Genomic DNA, 23,441 nt, shown 5'->3' with positions numbered 1-23,441 from the left:
TTGAGCTTTCCTAGTTGTTGTTTTTTTTCTTTGACTGATGGCAGTGAAGAAACATCTAAGATCTTTTTTTTCCCCTCATGTAACTACTAAATATTAAATATTTATTTTAGAAAAGGGAAGAAATTTATTCCATCTTTAGTGATATCTCACAACATTCCAGAGAGAGAAACAACAGGTGGATTACAGGAAAGGGAAAGGATTGATTTTGTTTTGTTGATTTGTTTGCTTTTTTTGTTGAGTTTTTTTTTTAAGGAGTGATTTCTTGATTCAAAATAATTAGAATGTGCACATTTCTGAGTCAGATGAAAATGAACATTCCTTCGGTTGTTTTGTTTTGTTTTGTTTTGAATTGAGTTAGAAATGTGCTGCTGCTTCTGCATGAATCAAATAATTGTACTCTGGAGAGTAATTAAACAGGTTTGAAAGATGGAATTATAATTGAGACTCTGGATATTTTAAAATAAATATTTTGGTTAGTGATGTTTTGTTTACTGTGGGGTATTTAGAAAATTTTCCTTTGGAATATGTCTGAATTGGTACTTATTTTGGCCTTTAGGCTTTTTGATAACTTTTCTAATCTACTTCCTAAATATTTTGAACTCCTTTCATTTTTATTAAAAAAAATATCTACTCAGTATGTGCATCCACGTTATGCATGCTGGGACCAGTTGGCATGCATACTGTGTTATATCAACTCATTGTTTTTATCTGAAAACGTGTGAAGTTTGGCCTGCTAACATGATTGTGTTTGTCTTTTTACAAACTAGCTGTGTGTTCTTTTCAGTGGATCTATTTTGCATGTCTTTGGCCTGTTTTTGTGTATGTTTATTTTTATTTTACATAGGGAGAACCTAAAGAAGTAGTTAAACCTGTGCCCATTCCATCTCCTGCTGTGTCCAAAGTCACTTCCACAACCAACATGGCCTACAATAAGGCACCACGACCCTTTGGTTCTGTGTCTTCACCAAAAGTCACATCCATCCCATCACCATCGTCCGCCTTCACCCCAGCCCACGCGACCACTTCATCACATGCTTCCCCTGCACCCGGGGCCGCTGTCACTCCTCCCCCATTCGCTGCATCTGGACCGCATGCTAATGCCAGTGTTAGTGCTGACCAGCGGTCATCTGCACTGAGCGCTGGTAAACCTGCAGTTAATGTCCCACGGCAGCCCACAGTCACCAGCGTGTGTGCCGAGACTGCCCAGGAGCTAGCGGAGGGACAGAGAAGAGGATCCCAGGGTGACAGTAAACAGCAAAATGGGTAGGTGGCCAAGGGTGCTTTCTGCTCTTATCAAAACTCTTCTTTCAGGCAATTTCCAAGCAAAACTTAATTTCCATCCCCCCCCAAAATCAGCTGTTCTTTGAAGGGAGGGAGATGAAGGTTTCATTTGCTTCATTAACATGTAGTGTTATGTTACATACAATACAACACTTTCTGCAAGGCGATTATAGGTTAATCCAGACCTAATTATGCATTTTGACCTGTTATGAACCATGTAACAGACTCTGTAACTCTTTTTCTCCAAGTCCTGGCACAACGTGGAGCAGCTGGCCCTTATAATGCAAGGCAAACCTTGAATCTTTCTTCCTCAATTTTTCCATCCTTTTATGAGCCACCAAAAGTTGAAACAGAGTGGTTGCAGTCGTGTCAGCTTATGTATCTCATGCTGAAGAGAGGAAATGAGAAGTCTGTAAGAAGCTTTTTTTCTAGGAAGTAGTTTTAAGACAGAAAACAAATTTGGTTTTGACTCATGTCTATGTATGATGCATTAGCTTAGGTCAGCTAGCTAAGCAACATTCTTTTCAGATAAACTTATGCTGGAATTTAGTCTTTAAAATCAAACAGTAATGAGAGGACAGTAACATTAAAGGATGCTTAAAAAATATCAGAAGCAAATTAGAGGATATTTCACTGTAAAAATATTTCTAAAATTTAAAGCAGTGGACACTAAATATATAATGTTAGCAGAATTTTTTGAAAATCCATTCCTTATAATTTTCCCCTCTTTATGGTACAGATTTTTTAAAAACTGGTTGAAGTCTGTTTTCAGCAGCCTCCATTTATAGACGGTTATTTTATTCTTTTTGGAATCCAGTGACCGTACTTTAAGCCAAAGTCATTTTTGTAAAATCATTTTGATCAGATTTATTGTGACAAAAGTGTCTTTTAAAAGGAAAACAAAAGGAAATAATCTGCATGCGTGATTGTTTTTACCAATGCCGGTTCCCAGGAAAATAAAATTAAAATAATTGTGTAGATAGGTCCTTTCTGAGATAATCCCTTCTGAATGTTAATTCATGTAATGAAGGGGCTGTGCTTTCATAGCACTGCTACCATGGCAACTTGGGGGCTTTGAAAAAGAAGGTGGCAGGGTTCCAGGCTGTTGCTGAGAGGAAGGAGCAGGTCTGGAAGGACAGCTACTGGGCCCTACATGCGGTTTTGTGGTGGTGGATGGCTTTTGAAAGTTTCGATGTATAAATTGAGGAAAACTAGTGTCCTAAGTTATCTCTTCTTTCATGTGAGGAAGAGAAGTAGTATGTAGTGTTGAGATGCGTTTGGTTATATTTTTTTTGGTATGTCTTTTTTAAGACAATAGATTTTAGAGTAATCAAAGTAGTACCTTGAAAAAACAGATGCTGCCTGTCAAATGCTAGCCCCACAGAAAACTAAAAGCAGAAGTTTATTGTGTTTGTTAAATTCCAGGCTCAGTAGAAAAAAGTCCTTTGAAGGAAGTATTTGAGTTAAAATCTTTTCTCCTTGCTAACATTTCTTGAAATTTTATAAGAAAGCCTTCTTAATGGAAACTTGTAGAGATAAAAGCAAATTGAGGTTACGGAAAGGTACTACATTGAAAACATGTGAAAATACCAAGCTGAAATTGTGTTTTATGAGTACAGCTTTGGTGATCAAACTTGAAATGATTTAAAGCTTATTATTTTTCAACTGAAGCTGTAGGCAGCAGAGGTATGGTTACAGGGTCTCTACAGTGGCTTCTTAATCAGTCGACATGTGGTTATCGAGCACATGCCTGGTGTTCAGCGCTGCACAAGGTTCAGGACAGAAGGGATTATTACATATTTTGCATCATTAACAAGCAAATTACTGCTTTGGATTCGTAAATTGATTGCATTTAAAAATAGCTTAATTTCAGATGTTGTCCAGATATGTTAGCACGATGAAAACTTGAAAACAAAGTATCTATGAAGTTCTGAGACATATTTGCAGTGCTCTTTCTCTTACTACATTTAGAGCAGAAAAATCGAAAATACATCACACATTTTACTATTTACTAGTCAGTGATGTGTCATTTTGAAGAGCAGGTGTTTTGTGATATTGATGAATTTCCTGCATCCGGTGTCAAACTATTTTCCTGAAATCACTGTCAGCGTTTTTACTAATTATGTGATTATTGAATTTTCCACATTTTTATAGTGTGACAAAAGATCTTCAGCAAAACTCTTTCACAGTTGAGGGTTGTTCCTTTTTTTTAAAGAGAGAGTTGTTACTTTTTATGAATTACTTTTTATTTTATAACTAATACATGCCAGTAACCAAAAATTTAGGAGTTTAGGAGGATGTGAAGTTAAATGCATAAGTTATCTTTTTCTTCAAAGCAGGAGGACTATTAGTTTTTAAGTGATTTATAGGCATCCCACTCAAATTTGTCTAGGATTAATAAACATAAGACAAATAAGTGCTTATGAATTATGCCTCATTACTGAGAAATAGTTATTCATCCTGATGGTATGAAATCTAACGATTGTGTTGCTATCTTTATAATATTTCTTAATAATACTACGTTACCATTCCTATTCCTTCTTATAAATAATAATGAACAAGGTACTTCTAAGAAATTTTTAGTCCATCTTGTACATAGGTGAATTTTTAGTTTTGGCTTACTGTCTTCTTTATTACTCTCCTTACTCTCCTTAGAGCAAAATGGAACTTTATATTCCAAACTGGAAAGGAGTCTATTTTACATCAAGTAGTTTAACTGATTTACCTTTTCCCTTTCCATATGCCCTTGCATTATAATGTGCCACTGCTTTCAAGAGGTAAGTCTCTCATGCATCCTTAATTAATTTTAATTTCATTGGACTGCAGTTTCTTCTAACAGTTCTTATGTGGGATTTTGAAGAACCTGGCCTTGGAAGATACAAAACATGATATGACAGTAATATTTTTAAATGCTTTTCTCTTTACAGAAAACAAAAGTGACAGAGTTAGTATCCACATTACTGGAGAGAAAATATGGTGACTTATATATGAGTAAACAGCATGAATGCCCGATTTTTGCAAAATTAGGCTAAATTTTGCAAAATAGCTGTAATTTAGAATAACCACATTTAGCCTTTTCAATAAGTTTGGTTTTGCATTGCTGTGTTGTGGTGAATTCCTTTATGGTAGTAAATAGTAGTGTTTAACTTTTATCATAAAATATATGTGGGGTTTGCTGTGTAATGGTTTAAAAGAAGTAATGTCCGGGGTAATTTGTATCAGTCAAGACTATTAGAATACAAAGATAAAGATAGAATGTAAAGCATGAACATATGTACCACTATTGAATAGTACATATAAAACTGAGTTGTTTTCCAAATTCATATCAAAACCCAATATTTCCCAGGTAAAATCTTTAAGAACCATTTCGATTTTTCAGCCAGTGTTACTGAAAGTTTGAGAACTCTATATATGCAGTTGTGTGTCACTGGATGATAAAAATTCTGTGCACCTTGGAATTTGTTAAGAGAGTTAAGTACCAGTTTGTTAAGTGTCACAGGTAGTTGGCATAGGCATTGAAAATAACTGTGGTATAACTTCAAAACCTTGCTTTTGTGTCTGTTGGTATTGATGATAAACTGGTGATTACTAGCTTTAAAAATAGATAAAAATCACATTAGGTAAGAACTTAAATTAATTTTATGTTATGATTATTCTGAGCATGTGCTGAAATTTCCTTATCATCCTACTCTAGAGTAGAATTGGAAATATGGAATATCTATCTTAGACACACTGGAGGGATTAACTATTGAATTATTAGAGCAACTTTCTTCCAGCGTGGCTATGATCTCACTAATTGAAGAGTTTCATGTTATAGACACATAAGAATATTGCACAATGCACTAGAGAAACACCCCCAAGCCCTGATTTATTATTTGTCTATTTAAAGTTAAATTCTGTACACAAAGATTTCCACTAGTTACTAGATTCCAGTGTAACAATTTGACTTATAAAGGGGAAACAAATGGGACTTGGAAAAATCAATTTAAGCATTTAGGTTAAATATACATTTTTTAAAATGCAGATTAAGATTCATTAATTTTTTCATTATTACTAAGCATTGTGCTAGATGTTTTTAAATGCAGTATGTGATTGAATTCTCAGGTGATAGAGCTAAGATTCAAGCCTAGGGTTTTTTGAAGCCAAATTTTGGTGTGTCTTGCCAAATTTTTGGTTCTGTCACCTGTTTGTGCCCTGGGCTTATTTCTGTTACTTTGAATTAGTATTTGTTTTTCATGGTTATAGACTTGAGGATAAATTAAGTGAATTGAGGCTACATGAGTGAATAATGTGCATAAACTACAGTTGAGTTTGATAATACTTTTTCTATGTTGAGTCGCTGGAGGATCTATTCTAACAACAAATCTGTATTTGTATAGTTTTCAGAGTGCTTTCAAATACAAAAACATACACCCTTACAAGAATTCTGAGAGATGAAGACATTGTAATCCATTTCACCATTGAGGAAAAGGAGGCTTCTTGGGGATTGCAGCTTGTCCAGGCACAGAGGAAGTGGGTGGCGTAGGGTGAAAAGCCACGTCATCTGACTTGTCACGTTGGCACAAATGCCACTGTGGTGTATGATGGGCTATTCCACTTGGGCACATTTTCTAAAATTCATGAAAATATCTGTTCAAAGTATTAAAATTGGCATCTTCAGGTTTTAACTAATCAACCCTCTGCTGGCTACCCCTTACCACATCATAGAATATTTCCCCCCAACTTCATTTTGACATAAAACTTCTTCCCTAAATTTTAAAATGTTTAAATATATATCTAAGATTTTATTCTGAGGTGATTCAGAGGAGGTTATTTTGAAAAACTGTTTCCCTACTATTTAAAATAGCAAGGCAGAGGAGAGAATGCTTTGCATTATGGTTTAGAGAAGACTAAATACCCATAAATTACTGAGATTAACTTAATCCTGCATCTCACCCCCACTCAGCAAAACTCAGCCCTTTATTGAGTTAATGAAACTGACTTTGAGGTGCGGAAATACCGCTTAGCTACAATGCACAGTCTTAGTATTCAAACTGGTAGGCAGCTTTTCTCACTGCGTTTATAATGAGTAATTAGTTACTCTGACCAAACATCATTGCGGTAGGATTGATTCAACAATGCGTAGAGAAGCTGTGTAGCATTTTATACTTTCATCGTCTCTATACATAATAGAATGTGAATATATTTGTTTTTAATGATTTTATGCTTAATAGGCTGTATGAATGAATTATGTCTTTCCTCTTTAGGTGTTATTAACCTAGTTCTTTTATCATATCAAACATGCCTTTCTGGGCAATAATTAGGTTGCTGATAACACAGAACTCTGGAGTTCCTCCAAGTGAGCTCTAAACTTCCTGGAATTTGCTTCTGAATGAGGGCGGTGGTAACGACGGACAGGGGAGAGTATGAAAATTGAGTAATAGACTATTATTTATGACCCACTGCTTCATATATTTTTCATCATAATCACTTCATTTTAAAAAATAAGAGAAAAGTTTCATATAGCATATTATTCCTTTATAATGTATGGCTCAGGATAATTTATGTGAGAAGATTACACTTGCTATTAGTAATGTATACTTCTTATCTTATGTGAGACTGAAAGATTTTCTCTTAGTCTGCTCTGATTTTAAAAGTGATTCTAAAATGATCTGTTTCTATATCTGACATCTTATTTATATTTTAATCTCTGCCTTTTATTAGGAACCATGGTAGGAATTTGGATTCACTCTAAAATAAATTTTATAAAAACCTAGAAAAAAATTTTAAATAGTGAATCTTTCTTGGTATTAGTAACTTGAGACTTCAACTAGCATTAATATATAAAATATTTTTCAGTGTTTTTTGGAAACAAACAAATACAGATAAAACTGTTCTCCAAATAATAACAGTGTAACAGAATTTTGACTAACACTTGTTCATTTTTGTTTGTCTGCATTTACGTGATTATTTTGAAGCATGATGTTTGGTGTAATGTCTTCATTTTTTTGAATTTTGTTATTTCATTTTTTCTTCTTTTTTTTTTGGCCTCATCTTTGTTGCCCATCATCCTGGGAACATCACTGTCTTCTCTACTCTATCACATCTTTCTGTGTGTGTGTTATTCCTCCTTCAGTAACCCTGGCACTGTGTAAGTACCTCATCAGTGGTTTCTTTTCTAATTTTCATCATTGTCTCTCTGCAACTTTTCATCTGGCTTTCAACTTAACACCATCACCAAATTTTGTTAGTCTCTTCTCATTGCTTAGAATTTTCAAATATATTAGGAGCCTAGGAAACTTGTTTTCCATGCTAGAAAGCTAAACCTTCAGAAAGATAGATTATTATTATAGACAGTATATACTGGAGTTAGAGATATGGTTGGGGCCTCCCGTGTTTAATATTTTTTAAAATTTTGAATAAATTTGCTAATTTTGAATGTCTGTATTTTGAAATAAATTGCTTGCTCTTGATAGTTGAATTTATATTCTATCCCAAATACATTTCAAAAAATCAAATTATTGAGATTATTCCCTTCTTTAATCATAGTCATGAGAGTTTCAAAGGCAGTAAACGTTTAGAAACTTTCTATCACTTGACACAGACCTTAAGCTGTGGTGAATGTCACAAAAGAGTCTAAGACGCACTGTACTTTTCACAAGTGTGTTGTGGCTAAAAAATATTCTTAAGTGGTGACATTTTATTAATCTTGGTGTCTTAGCTTAACACTATTTTTTTGTATTTTTATAGTCCAAACCTTTTATAGAGGATAAAATAGTCTTATAGCTGAAATTGGCACCATTTAAGAGTAAACACTTACTGACTATAGAGAAATTTAAAACTATAAGTTTAGTAGCTTAAATATAAAGTTTTTCAAGTAATTGCATAAGATAAAGTGTTGTCTGTTTGGGAATCTGCCAGAGACAGTGTATTTATGAAATAGCGTATGTCTATTATTTTGTAATTAAAGAAAATTATGTCTATTTTAAAAAGGGTTAGGAGGTTTTGTTCAATATCAGTAAAAGGTATTTTAGATATTTCACTCCTGGAATATTAAAATTTTATCATAAATAATAATTTGAATTACTATTAAAATATGCTACTAAATATACCATTAAATACTATTAAAATACTATTATTAGTATTATGTGTAAATACTGTTGATTCTGTTCTTTACATATATGATGACTTGTAGTCTTAGAACATGCATTGCAAATAATTTTTCTAATAATCATAAAAGAACACATTATGTTACTTTGTGTTAGTGTGGAAAGCACTTTTACATACTTTACCTACCTTATTTATTCCTCAAAACAACCCTTTAAAGTAGATGCAATCCCCATTTCTCAGGTGGTAAAAATCGAGACTTGGAGAAGTTAAATGACTTGCATAAAATACACACTGAATGGAGGATGTATGCTTAGAACTACTACCTGTCCGACTGTAAAGCTAGTGTTAACGTTAATTCTACCATGTCACTGGGCAAAAACTGTTCTAGTGTACTGAGACAGTTTTTGATGGTATCCCTATTACAATGACACCAGTCACGTGGCATTCTGATAGCAATGTGATTTTTTAGCAGTGAGTTAACCTAGCAGGTGTTGCCACACACATCTGGCACTCTTAGGGTACTTTCTCTGCTGGGATCTTGTGCCACTTGTCTGCTAGTCCAGGCTCAGGTTCCTTCTTCTCTTCTGAAACGAAACTCCTAATTTAGTTTGCATTTATCCTATTTGGGGGGCGGGGTTGAGAAGGGAGGAGTATTTATAAAGTTACCTAGATCTTAGGTTAACGTGTTAATAAAATAATGTACATTGTAAATTCCGTAGTATTGGTATTTATGCTTTCTTAATAGAAAAATGAATAGTCTTAGCAAACTCAAAGTTCTTGAACTCCGTAGTTTACACATCCCTTTCACATATATTATTTCATTTAATCCTGAGAACAGTGCTACTTTATATGTGATATTCTTAAAAAACTGAGGCTCAGTGAGATTGACTAGTCAAAAGTCATAGAGCCACAATTCATATCTTGGTCTTTTGATAAATATTTCATTGGTTTCTGATAGACCACAGCTCTTTACAGCAGTGATCCTGCACCCAGCGTTATTTAGGGTTAGGGATATCTGTACACATAAATGAGAATACTGTAGAAAATAAGTTCTGACCCTTTTCAAAATTGTGTTTGGAATTGTTGGTTTAGCCTGTACTACACCATTCATGGCTTCTGGGCCCGGTGAAGAAATGATCATTTAATTTTGTGAAAGCCAACATATTTTAGCAGCATATGGGTATTTAACAGTGGTTGTGGATGTAGTCCATATCTGCTTCGTTAGCCATAAGATGAACAATACCAGTAATTTTGAATTGTTTGATTTTAATTACTGTGGACTTTGCAATTTCTTGTTATTTTCCTTCTTTTCTTATTCTTTTCTTTTCCTTTTCTTCATGTTGAAATCTCTCTTCTGCTGCCTTCTTCTGTCAATTAAAAGGAAAATCCTACCCAAACGGTAACCTTTCTGTTGAATAGTCATCTATACTATTATTTTATATTAGCATATAAGTACCTTTTTTAAAACTAATTTAAAAAAATAACCTAGTCTACTCTATTTTAGAAGGATGCTTTCTTTTTTTAAGAAAAATTGTTACTGAGTATACTTGAAAAAGCAAAATACACAAAAGGAACATTGAGGATTAAATGTATAAGTTATAAATAATATGGGAGAAGTTATTTTGTTCTTAACATAATTATAAATACTTTAATCCTTTTTTTTCCTTTTGAACCCTAGCCCACCAAGAAAACACATTATGGATCGTTATACAGAGTTTTATCACATACCTACTCACAGTGATGCCAGTAAGAAGAGACTGATTGAAGATACTGAAGACTGGCGTCCAAGGACTGGAACGACTCAGTCTCGCTCTTTCCGAATCCTCGCCCAGATCACTGGGACTGAACGTAGTAAGTGAATACCTAGGGATTCTAATGGATGAATATTTCTCTGCCACAGAGAGTGGCATTTAGACTGATGGACAGTTATTGGAAAATAGTAATTTTCCTGAGACAGTTTGCTTTTAAATTATGCCATGCATAGTGGTACTGTAAATAAGCAACCAGCTCAGGAGAGTTATGTTGAAAAGTGTAGCAGTAGTAGTAGTCATAGTACTGACTATAGCGTATAGCCAATGCCAACGTGATAAGGAACTTTTTTAGCGGCTCTGTGTAACTTGACCATTTGGTATTAATCGATACAGGTAATTGCTTAAGTGATTTTAAAGTTAAAAAAAAAGCAAACTGACATTGGATATTGCTTATTTTATTTCAGTGAAAGAATCTGAAACTGATAATACAAAGAAGGCAAAGTAAGTTGTCCTTTCTTTTGGTAAATTGAATGCTTTCCTTTTATGAATGGTCTCAATTTGTGTTTTTTCCAGTGAATGGTATGGCATTTTGTCTTTGCACCTAGGAGCTAAGCTTAACTTTGGTGCCTTTTGTGGGACTGAAATGTACAACTTACAGATTTTTAAATTAGTTGATGCTGTCTGGATTTTTTGTCTGTGGCTTGTTTTCTTCAGTATTGAAGTGAGTGGGCAGAAGGGTATATCTGGGGGCGCTTTGCTAACACTACAGGTGTTTGTGAATGAGTTCGTATGTTGTCTTGCAGTCGCTTTGTTTGGGGAAAAAAAATGGACGTTTCCAAGAGGGCTCTAGAGATTAATTTCTGTACTTCTAAACATGCTCTACCCTTGAAATCTTCGCTGTTAAACAAAACAGCTCTGTGAAATTAAGCTTTTGGAAGGCACGTTTTCTGCATGGTGATCTAAGTGTAGAAACCTTTTCTTTCTCTTTCTTGTGACTCTTCTATCACTCTCTTTTCTTCTTTCTTTTCTTTTTATTTCCACAGGGAAAAGACACCCCTTCACGTCTTTAGTCCCAAATACACAAAATTACGTGACTGGCACCATGAAGTTTCAGCACGCGCTCTTAACGTACAGTGATTTATGAACCTTGCCCCAAGAGCAGCCAGCACATGCCTTTTCGTTCCCTTTTTCTTTTCCTCCAACTTCATAGCAAAATCCGTTTTAAATTTGCCTTATGAAAGACAAAATAGAATCTTTTCTATACTTCTCTAACCATTTCCTGCCATTGTGAAAACAAGGAGGATGAACACGTTTTGTGCTAGTTGGTAGCTCACAAATGTTAAACCGAGAGAGCGAAGTAAGGAGCCAGATTGATTCAGTGGATTTACATCTGTTTTTATTGTTATTATAGGAGTAACCTTGGAAAAGGAATTATTTTCGTAAGTGGAATCTGGTTGGTTGGTTGAAGCAGAGGTAGATGAGCAAATAATGTCCTTGTCTAATTTGGAAAGTACTTCCTTTATGTTACTGCATTTCCCAAGGTTACTTTATTATAAAGTTCATTATTACGTGATGTTCAAAGTGGGCTGTAAACGCTTCTAAGTAAGCAAATATGAGGAGGCAAGATAAAAGAGAAATGACTTTGTTAGAATAGAGTTCATTACAGATTTGGGTATTTTTGTAAAGCAGAAACTATTGAGGGTGACTGTCTGAAGAGCAGGAGGGCCCAGATTTGGCTCCCAAAAAAGGAAAGAAGAGAATTCTGCCCCTGTTTGCAATGGGAAAATAATAGTGTTCGTTTGGTTTCGTTAGTTTTAAAATCCTGTTTTCTACCAAAGCAATTATTTCTAAGCTGGTGGATGTGTTTAGGATATAGACAACTTCTAGGTATAAGCTAGTAAGTTGAAGAAAAGATAGCTTTGCTTTATTTCTAAATCAGGGGAAATGAACATAAAATAAATTGCAATATGAATGATTCTTTATGCAACATCAGAGAAATATTTTACTTAGTGATATAAACTATTATGCATTATTGCTGTTCCAAGGAAGCTCTTGTATTGGGCTTTACATGCAAGCTAAATATCTGACCAGAAATGCTTTCTGTCTTGTAATATAATGTATTATATATTAGATTAAATTCAATAATAAATGCATTTTGAAGTTTGGAAAAGTATTGTAATAAAGTTGCCTTTAACTTAGCTTTGTAGTTGTTTTCTGTTTCCTTGAAGCTAGTAACGAGCCTTTCAAGACGTACATTATCAGTTTGGTAAAATAAATAATTCTCCTGACATTTAATTTGGACAACGTTTTTAATTTTGTGAGGTTGCTAAAATGTGAGTGTGGAATATGACAAAGATCCATATTTTTTTTCCTGCATTGTTTCATTATTTTACATAACGTCTTATGTGAGTAACAGGTAAGGTCAGTTAGACTGGGGCACAACATAGAATGAGGCTTTGTGTGAAAATTATTACTGAAGCATCTTTGCTTGCATTCAAGGTTCCGTTTTTATTTTTCCAGGTTTTCTTGATTTTAATGTCACTGTAAAGTAGGAAAACTGCCTGATAATTTTGAGAAACTAACATTAATTTCAGTTAGTGATTACTATTTAAAATTTGGCATGCCAGATGCATTTTTTAAAATAATTCTAGGATTTATCTATGTTCATTTTTACTATATAATATATTACGATGTCTTTCTTTTAATTATATCAGTACTTTTTCAGATGCTTCTTATGATTTTATGTTTCTGACATCAATCCCAGTTACCACTGTGTCTCTGGCCTCTGTAAGAAAATCTATTTACTTACACCAGCTTTTCCTATACCCTTTAATTCTTCATTGATCTCAAAAGATGATGCTTGAAAGAAGAATCAAATTCTCATGAAAATAAATGGTCTGGGTAGAGTAAACATGCTATTTTACACCAAGAACCAAATTTCTAGAATAACTTCAGAGTTGAGAGAAAGAAAGAGCGTTTTAGGTAAATAAAAGAGTTTTTCCTTAATAAAGACAAGAGAACGTATGTATGCATGTATGTAGAGCTTTATAACTTGAAATAGGTGCAGTTGAAAATAGGAGTTTAATGCCTTGCCTAATTAAAGATAAAATACTTGATGTCTTACTGAAAGCATAGATTTAGGTAAATGGAATGATCCACATTTGAGCATGAGGGTAAATGTTCAGCCAGGCTCGCAAAGGACATTGCATTTGACCCTGTCAGAGGAGAAATTCCTGTGCTCATTTAGCCTCCTGGGACATCTTATAGTCCAAGCTTAAAAGCTAGCCAAAACTTATAAAAACTTCTTGCAAAAATATTGTTGTAAGTCTAGTGACCTAATTTATAGCTTGTTTTTGTTTGTCTCTCTTATACAGACTTTCTTTATCACAGGCTTGTTTTTCATGTAAAATTAGAAAGTTACTCTTTAGAATTTTCAACAGTTTTTTTCGTATAATATTTTACCAGCCAGAAGATAGAATGTCTCCCACACAGTCAGTCTTTTTGCTACTTGAAAAACAATTATCTATGGAAACAGAAACCTACTCCTTTTATACATCATTATGCCCTTTAGGAAGACTCAGGTAAAAAACATCTTAGAGAGCGTGTTTAATAAAAACTGTGGTGTTAAGAAAGAGAGTAGTAGTCCCTTCTTTTATTCATTTTTTTTTCCTGAAATATAGGATGAATCGATTTCCCAAGACAAATAATTTTGCAGTAGTTGTGTTGCTGATGTGGATTTAAAACCTTATAAATTGTAAATATTCATTTGTTGCCTGCATTCATTCTTTCACATGAATAATTACTGAATGCTTAAATTCCAGGGACTGATGTGTGCTAGGGATTCAGAAGAATAGCATATCAATATATAAACAAGATAATCTAAGATAATTGTGTTATCAAGATAATAAAATAAGTTAATATAAAGGAAGTTTGGCTTAGGTAGAGTGGAATTACTTAGATTGTGTGGATTTCTGAGGAGATGACCTTAATGCCATCACCTGAGGGAGGAAAAGGGGTCAACCATGTGATGGCTTGGGGTGAGTGCTCAAGGCAGAGGAAACAAATGTGGGAATCCCGAAGTGGAAAGGAGCATGGCGGGTTCACAGAACCAAAAAGACAGCGTGGCCCAAATGTGGCATGTGAAGGGAAGCGTGATCCAAAAACACAACGCTTAACACGTAGAGGCAAATAATATACGTTCCCAGTACTATCCACAGCATTTTAAATGGGAAGTTGTCTAATTATCATATCTAACCACCTTCAAGTAAAATCAGAAAATGAAGAATCGGGGAGGTTATCAACTTGCTAAATAAAGTATACCCACCTAGTTAGTGCCAGCCCTGGGCATAATGATCAACTTAATGCTTTTCCCATTGAGACCCACTGAAGTCCTAGAAATGTAGTAGATGTTGGTAACGTATTTGTAGGGAACAGAATGCCCCTTAAACACACATGAAGTCACTCAAAAACAAAACTTTCACGTGTAGAAATGTGACATACAATGCTCTCTTCATAATTTAGTGATGAATTTGACAATTTAGTCTTCTCTATAAAAACCTGTCTTGGTTTTCACATGTCACCTCAGCTCCAGCCACCCATCCCCTCCTCCAAGGCCACAGTCTCCGTGAGTAGCTGCCCACATGCAGTGAACTGAGGGTCGGGGGGAGGGTGGAGAGGAAGCCTGGTCGCTGTCAGGCCGGCTGACTGGGGAGGACCTTGCTGGCTCTGTTAGATCCTGGTTTGGACCTCAGTTGTATCCATTCTCTTCAGCGTGGGCCTTGTCTTCACCTTCTCATCATTCTCTCCGTCTGGGACACTTCTCATCCCTTCTCCTACATTTTGAAACCAGATCACAGACACTATTTAGGGAGATCATTAAAGTGAAAGATCAGTTTAGGGTAGCCTGAAACGTGTATGGAAGTCAAAAGAAAGACACTTTTCTTTCTCTCGAGTAAAGGATGTTTGTCGATTCCATCAGAAGCACCCTGGGAGTAACGAGTAGGTAAAGGTATTTCTATTATAAATAACTTTTGTTTCCTACCTTGGTGTTTGTAGGGTTTTGTTCTTTATCCTTGCAATAAAGCAAGTATACTGGCAAAAAAAAATGAAAGAAAAAAGAAAGAAATCAAATATAATCAGGGCTCTATGAATGGATGAATGAATGAAAGAAGAAGCTTCAAGACAGAAAATTAAGATTAACTCTGAACAAATGTGATAAGATCTTGTAACTGGTGAGTGGCAGGATAAGTTTTGTAGCAGTAATTTTCCATATGCCATTTTTAGAATCACACGTGTTAATCATTTAATGGGTCATGTAATACGTTTTATTTGAGCACCTCTGCCATTTCCTTCACATCTTTAAAAGTCTACCTCTAGTTCTTCTCTCCTGCGGGAGACGCTGCTGCTGAGCGGCCTTTGGAAATGTGTAAGGGGATATTACAGATCTTACAGAGTCAGGAGGGTGCTACTGGGGGACCAGGGGGACCAGCCGTCTTGCAGTGCTCTGAGTAATCCCATGGGATCGAGCGTCATCTGCCCGAACGGCCAGTGCTGGGCCCCAGAGAATGCGGGCCAAGCGCAGATGCTCCCTCATCCCAGCTCCCCTGCTGCCTACTGAGCCCGTCGCCTGCACATCCTTTCCCGCAGCACCCCACCCCCAACCCCACCCCAACACCTACCCCAACCCCGCCCCTAGCCCCAGCCCTGCCCCCTGCCCCCAGCCCCACGGCGGAAAGAGCCTCACTTCTGAAGTAGCAGTTGTGCCGTTTTTACCACTCCCTGGCGCCTCCGTTTCTAATTTGTACCGTGGATACTTGTCTGCATGTCCTAAATCTCCCAACTAGAGTACGAGCTCCTTGAATACCAGAGTCTCCGTGTAATATAAATTGGGAGGAAAAGGCATTCTGACAGGCATGCTACTTCTTTCTAGACGTTTATACACAAAGAGATATGTAAATATACCATAAAAATATAAATATTTATGTATGTAAATACAGTTGCCCCCTGAACACAGTGGGGGTTAGGGGCGCCAACCCCCGTACAGTCAAAAATCCACATGTAACTTTATAGTCGGCCCTCCCTCTCTGTGGTTCCACACGCGTGGATTCAACCAAGCATGGATTGTGTAATACTATAGTACGCATTTAGTGAAAAAAATCCACGTATGAATGGACCAGTGCAATTCAAACCCGTGTTCTTCAAGGGTCAGCTGTATATAAATATACAAATTCAGTTTGAAGGTGGGTGTTAGGAGTGTAAGCTTCATGTCTAGTGAACTACTTCTTAAGTTACAAATATTCTATGTTAGTCAGCTGAGGCTGCCATAACAAGATACCCAAAGTTGATGGCTTAAACAACAGAAATTTATTTTCTCCCAGCCCTAGAAGCTAGACGTCTAAGACCGAGGTGCTCGCAGGGGTAGGTTTCTGGTGAGGCCTGTCTGGCTTGCAGGTGGCCACATTCTCGCTGTGTCCTCACATGGCCTTCCCTCCAAGAGCTCTGGTGTGTGTCTGTTCCCCTCCTTCAAGGACACCAGTCATTTTGGATTAGGGCCTCAACCGTTATGACCTCATTTAACCTTGATTACCTCTTTATAAGCCCTGTCTCAAAAATACTATTGCATTAAGGGTTAGGGCTTCAACATGCATCTGGGGGAGGGACACAATTCAGTCCACAATACACACCAGCTACCGTTCTGTATTAATATTCATTTTGGCCAATGAGCATTTAAGAAAAAGTTATTCTGCAGTAGAGTCACTGACTTAGACCCAGTTGAAAGTAGCATTGTTACCTCTGTTGTGGTGCGTCCTTTTCTAATTTGGTGACAGGTATTTGTCTCCATGTCCTGTGTACTTAACTAGAGTATAAGCTTTTTTAACACAAGTTGTTGTAGTCTTCACCACCCCCCACCCCCATATTTGGTTCTAATTAGCACTTACTAATGGTACCAACTGTATATAATTGCATATTTCTCCAATTCCCTAATTGTTAAATTTTAGGGAGATTGTTTACAATATGGTCTATGTAACTTTTAATCTAATAAAAAGTCAACATAAGGTCAAAATTTCATAAAAATATCAAGGCATTAATATCTATACTGAAGGTAAAGTAGAATCATACCTAAGCTGCTTGAAAGGAGAACTGTGCTCTGGACAATCTAACTGGCAAAAGTTGATGCTTTTCCCTTGGTATTATCTGTTGAGTAGTCGTGCAAGGTATTTTTTTTTTTTAATTAAATGAACGTTTGTTCCTTAATCCATCTTCCTTTGTGTTTTTGGTCTGTTTTGACATGAATAGCTCAGTGACTCCTGTGAGGTGACAATACCTGACTAATTTTAGAAACAGGCAAATGAAATGCTTAGTGCTGTGATTGGAACAACCAACAGAAATTTTTATCATTACTAAGGAAACATTTAAAGTTAAGAGTCTAATCTAAAATATTGATTAAAAATAAACAGCTGTTCCTGCAGCTTGTAGACCCTCAGGCTTAGAGTCATTTGGAGTTGGCTGGACTATGAAAACGCTGAAAGTTACAGCTGCTGACCCATCCAAGAGAACATAGAACCCCTGGCCTGATTGGATGGATTTTCCTACCAGCATTGATGAGACCCATTCTACAATCTTCTTAACTGGTGAGTCATCCACCAGAGGGCAGAGAGCAGAAGCAAGAAGAACTACAATCCTGCAGCCTGTGGAACAGAAACCACATTCACAGAAAGATAGACAAGATGAAAAGGCAGAGGGCTATGTACCAGATGAAGGAACAAGATAAAACCCCAGAAAAACAACTAAATGAAGTGGAGATAGGCAACCTTCCAGAAAAAGAATTCAGAATAATGAGAGTGAAGATGATCCAGGACCTCGGAAAAAGAATGGAGGCAAAGATCGAGAAGATGCAAGAAATGTTTAACAAACATCTAGAAGAATTAAAGAACAAACAAACAGAGATGAACAACACAACAACTGAAATGAAAACTACACTAGAAGGAATCAATAGCAGAATAACTGAGGCAGAAGAATGGATAAGTGACCTGGAAGACAGAATGGTGGAATTCACTACTGCGAAACAGAATAAAGAAAAAAGAATGAAAAGAATTGAAGACAGGGGCTTCCCTGGTGGCGCAGTGGTTGAGAGTCTGCCTGCCGATGCAGGGGACACGGGTTCGTGCCCTGGTCTGGGAGGATCCCACATGCCGTGGAGCGGCTGGGCCCGTGAGCCATGGCCGCTGAGCCTGCACATCTGGAGCCTGTGCTCCGCAACGGGAGAGGCCACAACAGTGAAAGGCCTGCATACAGCAAAAAAAAAAAAAAAATGGAAGACAGCCTAAGAGACCTCTGGGACAACATTAAACGCAACAGCATTCACATTATAGGGGTCCCAGAAGGAGAAGAGAGAGAGAAAGGACCAGAGAAAATATTTGAAGAGATGAGAGTCGAAAACTTCCCTAACATGGGAAAGGAAATAGCCACCAAAGTCCAGGAACCGCAGCAAGTCCCATACAGGATAAACCCAAGGAGAAACATGGGGAGACACATAGCAATCAAATTGGCAAAAATTAAAGAAAAAGAAAAATTACTGAAAGCAGCAAGGGAAGACCGAAAAATAACATACAAGGGAACTCCCATAAGGTTAACAGCTGATTTCTCAGCAGAAACTCTACAAGTCAGAAGGGAGTGGCATGATATACTTAAAGTGATGAAAGAGAAGAACCTACAACCAAAATTACTCTACCTGGCAAGGATCTCATTCAGATTTCATGGAGAAATCAAAAGCTTTACAGACAAGCAAAAGCTAAGAGAATTCAGCACCACCAAACCAGCTCTACAACAAATGCTAAAGGAACTTCTCTAAGTGGGAAACACAGGAGAAGAAAAGGACCTACAAAAACAAACCCAAAAGAATTAAGAAAATGGTCATAGGAACATACATATCGATAATTAGCTTAAACGTGAATGGATTAAATGCTCCAACCAAAAGACACAGGCTTGCTGAATGGATACAAAAACAGGATCCATATATATGCTGTCTACAAGAGACCCCCTTCAGACCTAGGGACACATTCAGACTGAAAGTGAGGGGATGGGAAAAGATATTCCATGCAAATGGAAATCAAAAGAAAGCTGGAGTAGCTATACTCATATTAGATAAAATAGACTTTAAATAAAGACTGTTACAAGAGACAAGGAAGGACACTACATAATGATCAAGGGATCAATCGAAGAAGATATAACAATTATAAATATATATGCACCCAACATGGGAGCACCTCAATACATAAGACAACTGCTAACAGCTATAAAAGAGGAAATAGACAGTAACACAGTAATAGTGGGGGACTTTAACACCTCACTTACACCAATGGACAGATCATCGAAAATGAAAATAAATAAGGAAACAGAAACTTTAAATGACACAATAGACCAGATAGATTTAATTGATATTTATAGGACATTCCATCCAAAAACAGCAGATTACACTTTCTTCTCTAGTGCGCAAGGAACATTCTCCAGGATAGATCACATCGTGGGTCACAAATCAAGCCTCAGTAAATTTAGGAAAATTGAAATCATATCAAGCATCTTTTCTGACCACAATGCTGTGAGATTAGAAATGAATTATAGGGAAAAAAGTGTAAAAAATACAAACACATGGAGGCTAAACAATACATTCCTAAATAACCAAGAGATCACTGAAGAAATCAAAGAGGAAATCAAAAACTACCTAGAGACAAATGACAATGAAAACACGACAATCCAAAACCTGTGGGATGCAGCAAAAGCAGTTCTAAGAGGGAAGTTTATTGCTATACAAGCCTACCTCAATAAACAAGAAAAATCTCAAACAATCTAACCTTACACCTAAAGGAACTAGAGAAAGAAGAACAAACAAAACCCAAAGTTAGCAGAAGGAAAGAAATCATAAAGATCAGGTCAGAAATAAATGAAATAGAAACAAAGAAAACAATAGCAAAGATCAATAAAACCAAAAGCAGGTTCTTTGAGAAGATAATCAGAATTGATAAACCTTTAGCCAGACTCATCAAGAAAAAGAAGGAGAGGACTCAAATCAATAAAAGTAGAAATGAAAATGGAGAAATTAGAACAGACACATCAGAAATACAAAGCATCCTAAGAGACTACTACAAGCAACTCTATGCCAATAAAATGGACAACCTGAAAGAAATGGACAAATTCTTAGAAAGGTATAAGCTTCCAAGACTGAATCAGGAAGAAACAGAAAATATGAACAGACCAATCACAAGTAATGAAATTGAAACTGTGATTAAACATCTTCCAACAAACAAAAGTCCAGGACCAGATGGCTTCACAGGTGAATTCTATCAAATATTTAGAGAAGAGCTAACACCCAGCCTTCTCAAACTCTTCCAGGGCTTCCCTAGTGGCGCAGTGGTTGGGAGTCCACCTGCCGATGCAGGGGACACAGGTTTGTGCCCCGGTCTGGGAAGATCCCACATGCCGCGGAGCGGCTGGGCCCATGAGCCACGGCCGCTGAGCCTGTGCTTCCGGAGCCTGTGCTCCGCAATGGGAGAGGCCACAACAGTGAGAGGCCTGCGTACTGCCAAAAAAAAAAAAAGGAAAAAAACTCTTCCAGAAAATTGCAGAGAAAGGAACACTCCCAAACTCATTCTTTGAGGCCACCAACACCCTGATACCAAAACCAGACAAAGATACTACAAAAAAAGAAAATTACAGACCAATATCACTGATGAACATAGATGCAAAAGTCCTCAACAAAATACTAGCAAACAGAATCCAACAACACAATAAAAGGATCATACACCATGATCCAGTGGGATTTATCCCAGGGATGCAAGGATTCTTCAATATTCACAAATCATTCAATGTGATACACCATATTAACAAATTGAAGAATGAAAACCATATGATCATCTCAATAGATGCAGAACAAGCTTTTGACAAAATTCAACACCCATTTATGATAAAAACTCTCCAGAAAGTGGGCATAGAGGGAACCTACCTCAACATGATAAAGCCATATATGACAAACCCACAGCAAACATCGTTCTCAATGGGGAAAAACTGAAAGCATTTCCTCTAAGATCAAGAACGAGACTAGGATATCCACTCTCACCACTATTATTCAACATAGTTTTGGAAGTCCTAGCCACGGCAATCAGAGAAGTAAAAGAAATAAAAGGAATACACATTGGAAAAGAAGAAGTAAAACTGTCACTGTGTGCCAATGACATGATACTATACATAGAGAATCCTAAAAATGCCACCAGAAAACTACTAGAGCTAATCAATGAATTTGGTAAAGTTGCAGGATACTAAATTAATGCACAGTAATGTCTTTCATTCCTATACACTAATGATGAAAAATCTGAAAGAAAAATTATGGAAACACTCCCATATACTATTGCAACAAAAAGAATAAAAGACCTAGGAATAAACCTACCTAGGGAGACAAAAGACCTGTATGCAGAAAACAATAAGACACTGATGAAAGAAATTAAAGATGATACAAACAGATGGAGAGATATACCATGTTCTTGGATTGGAAGAATCAATATTGTGAAAATGACTGTACTCTCCAAAGCAATCTACTGATTCAATGTAATCCTTATCAAATTACCAATGGCATTTTTTACAGAACTAGAACAAATCATCTTAAAACTTGTATGGAGACACAAAAGACCCCGAATAGCCAAAGCAGTCTTGAGGGAAAAAAACGGAGCTGGAGGAATCAGACTCCCTGACTTCAGACTATACTACAAAGCTATAGTAATCAAGAAAATATGGTACTGGCACAAAAACAGAAACACAGATCAATGGAACAAGATAGAAAGCCCAGAGATAATCCCATGCACCTATGGTCAACTAATCTATGACAAAGGAGGCAGGGATATACAATGGAGAAAAGACAGTCTCTTCAATAAGTGGTGCTGGGAAAACTGGACAGCTACATGTAAACGAATGAAATTAGAACACTCCCTAACACCATACACAACTCAAAATGGATTCGAGACCTAAATGTAAGACCAGACACTATAAAACTCTTAGAGGAAAACATAGGAAGAACACTCTTTGACATAAATCACAGCAAGATCTTTTTTGATCCACCTCCTAGAGTAATGGAAATAAAACCAAAAATAAATGGGACCTAATGAAACTTCAAAGCTTTTGCACAGCAAAGGAAACAATAAACAAGACAAAAAGACAGCCCTCAGAATGGGAGAAAATATTTGCAAATGAATCAACGGACAGAAGATTAATCTCCAAAATATATAAACAGCTCATGCAGCTCAATATTAAAAAAACAAACAACCCAATGCAAAATGGGCAGAAGACCTAAATAGACATTTCTCCAAAGAAGACATACAGATGGCCAAGAAGCACATGAAAAGTGTCCAACATCACTAATTCTTAGAGAAATGCAAATCAAAACTACAATGAGGTATCACCTCTCACCAGTTAGAATGGGCATCATCAGAAAATCTACAAACAACAAATGCTGGAGAGGGTGTGGAGAAAAGGGAACCCTCTTGCACTGTTGGTCGGAATGTAAATTGATACAGCCACTTTGGAGAAGAGTATGGAGGTTCCTTAAAAAATTGAAAATAGAATTACCATATGATCCAGCAATCCCACTACCCAGAGAAAACCATAATTCAAAAAGACACATGCACCCCAATGTTCATTGCAGCACTATTTACAATAGCCAGGTCATGGAAGCAAGCTAAATGCCCATCGCCAGGCAAATGGATAAAGAAGGTGTGGCACATATATACAATGGAATATTACTCAGCCATAAAAAGGAACGAAATTGAGTCATTTGTAGAGACGTGGATGGATCTAGAGACTGTCCTACAGAGTGAAGTAAGTCAGAAAGAGAAAAACAAATATATTAACGCATGTATGTGGAACCTAGAAAAATGGTGCAGATGAAGTGGTTTGCAGGGCAGAAGTTGAGACACAGATGTAGAGAACAAACGTATGGACACCAAGGAGGGAAAACTGCAGTGGAGTGGGGATGGTGGTGTGCTGTATTGGGCGATTGGGATTGACACGTATACACTGATGTGTATAAAACTGATGACTAGGGCTTCCCTGGTGGCGCAGTGGTTGAGAGTCCGCCTGCTGCTGCAGGGAATACGGGTTCGTGTCCCAGTCCGGGAAGATCCCACATGCTGCGGCGCGGCTGGGCCCATGAGCCATGCATGGTGGCTGAGCCTGCGTGTCTGGAACCTGTGCTCTGCAATGGGAGAGGCCACAACAGTGAGAGGCCCGCGTACCACACACACACACAAAAAAACCTGATGACTATTAAGAACCTGC

General features: G+C 36.8%; 1 protein-coding gene across 13 annotated transcripts in view; it reads left to right on the top strand.

Annotated features, from left to right (window-relative positions):
- Positions 1–23,441, top strand: part of PDLIM5 (PDZ and LIM domain 5) — a 211,962-nt gene that overhangs the window by 115,086 nt on the left and 73,435 nt on the right. For 4 of the 13 annotated variants that reach the window (XM_060299781.1, XM_060299780.1, XM_060299776.1 and 1 more), the window contains exons 5-8: positions 845–1,263; positions 9,752–9,769; positions 10,049–10,221; positions 10,586–10,622. In XM_060299781.1, coding sequence (XP_060155764.1) covers positions 845–1,263; positions 9,752–9,769; positions 10,049–10,221; positions 10,586–10,622 — 647 coding nt within the window. Of the gene's footprint in view, positions 1–844; positions 1,264–9,751; positions 9,770–10,048; positions 10,222–10,585; positions 10,623–11,164; positions 12,314–23,441 lie in introns of those variants that run through there. The other 9 variants (XM_060299782.1, XM_060299778.1, XM_030865651.2 and 6 more) reach the window with 6 other exon arrangements.

The sequence above is a fragment of the Globicephala melas genome, chromosome 5 (assembly GCF_963455315.2).
Source record: "Globicephala melas chromosome 5, mGloMel1.2, whole genome shotgun sequence".
Taxonomy (NCBI): domain Eukaryota; kingdom Metazoa; phylum Chordata; class Mammalia; order Artiodactyla; family Delphinidae; genus Globicephala; species Globicephala melas.
The sequence above is the reverse complement of the archived record's forward strand: the minus strand, read 5'-3'. Positions and strand labels throughout refer to the sequence as shown.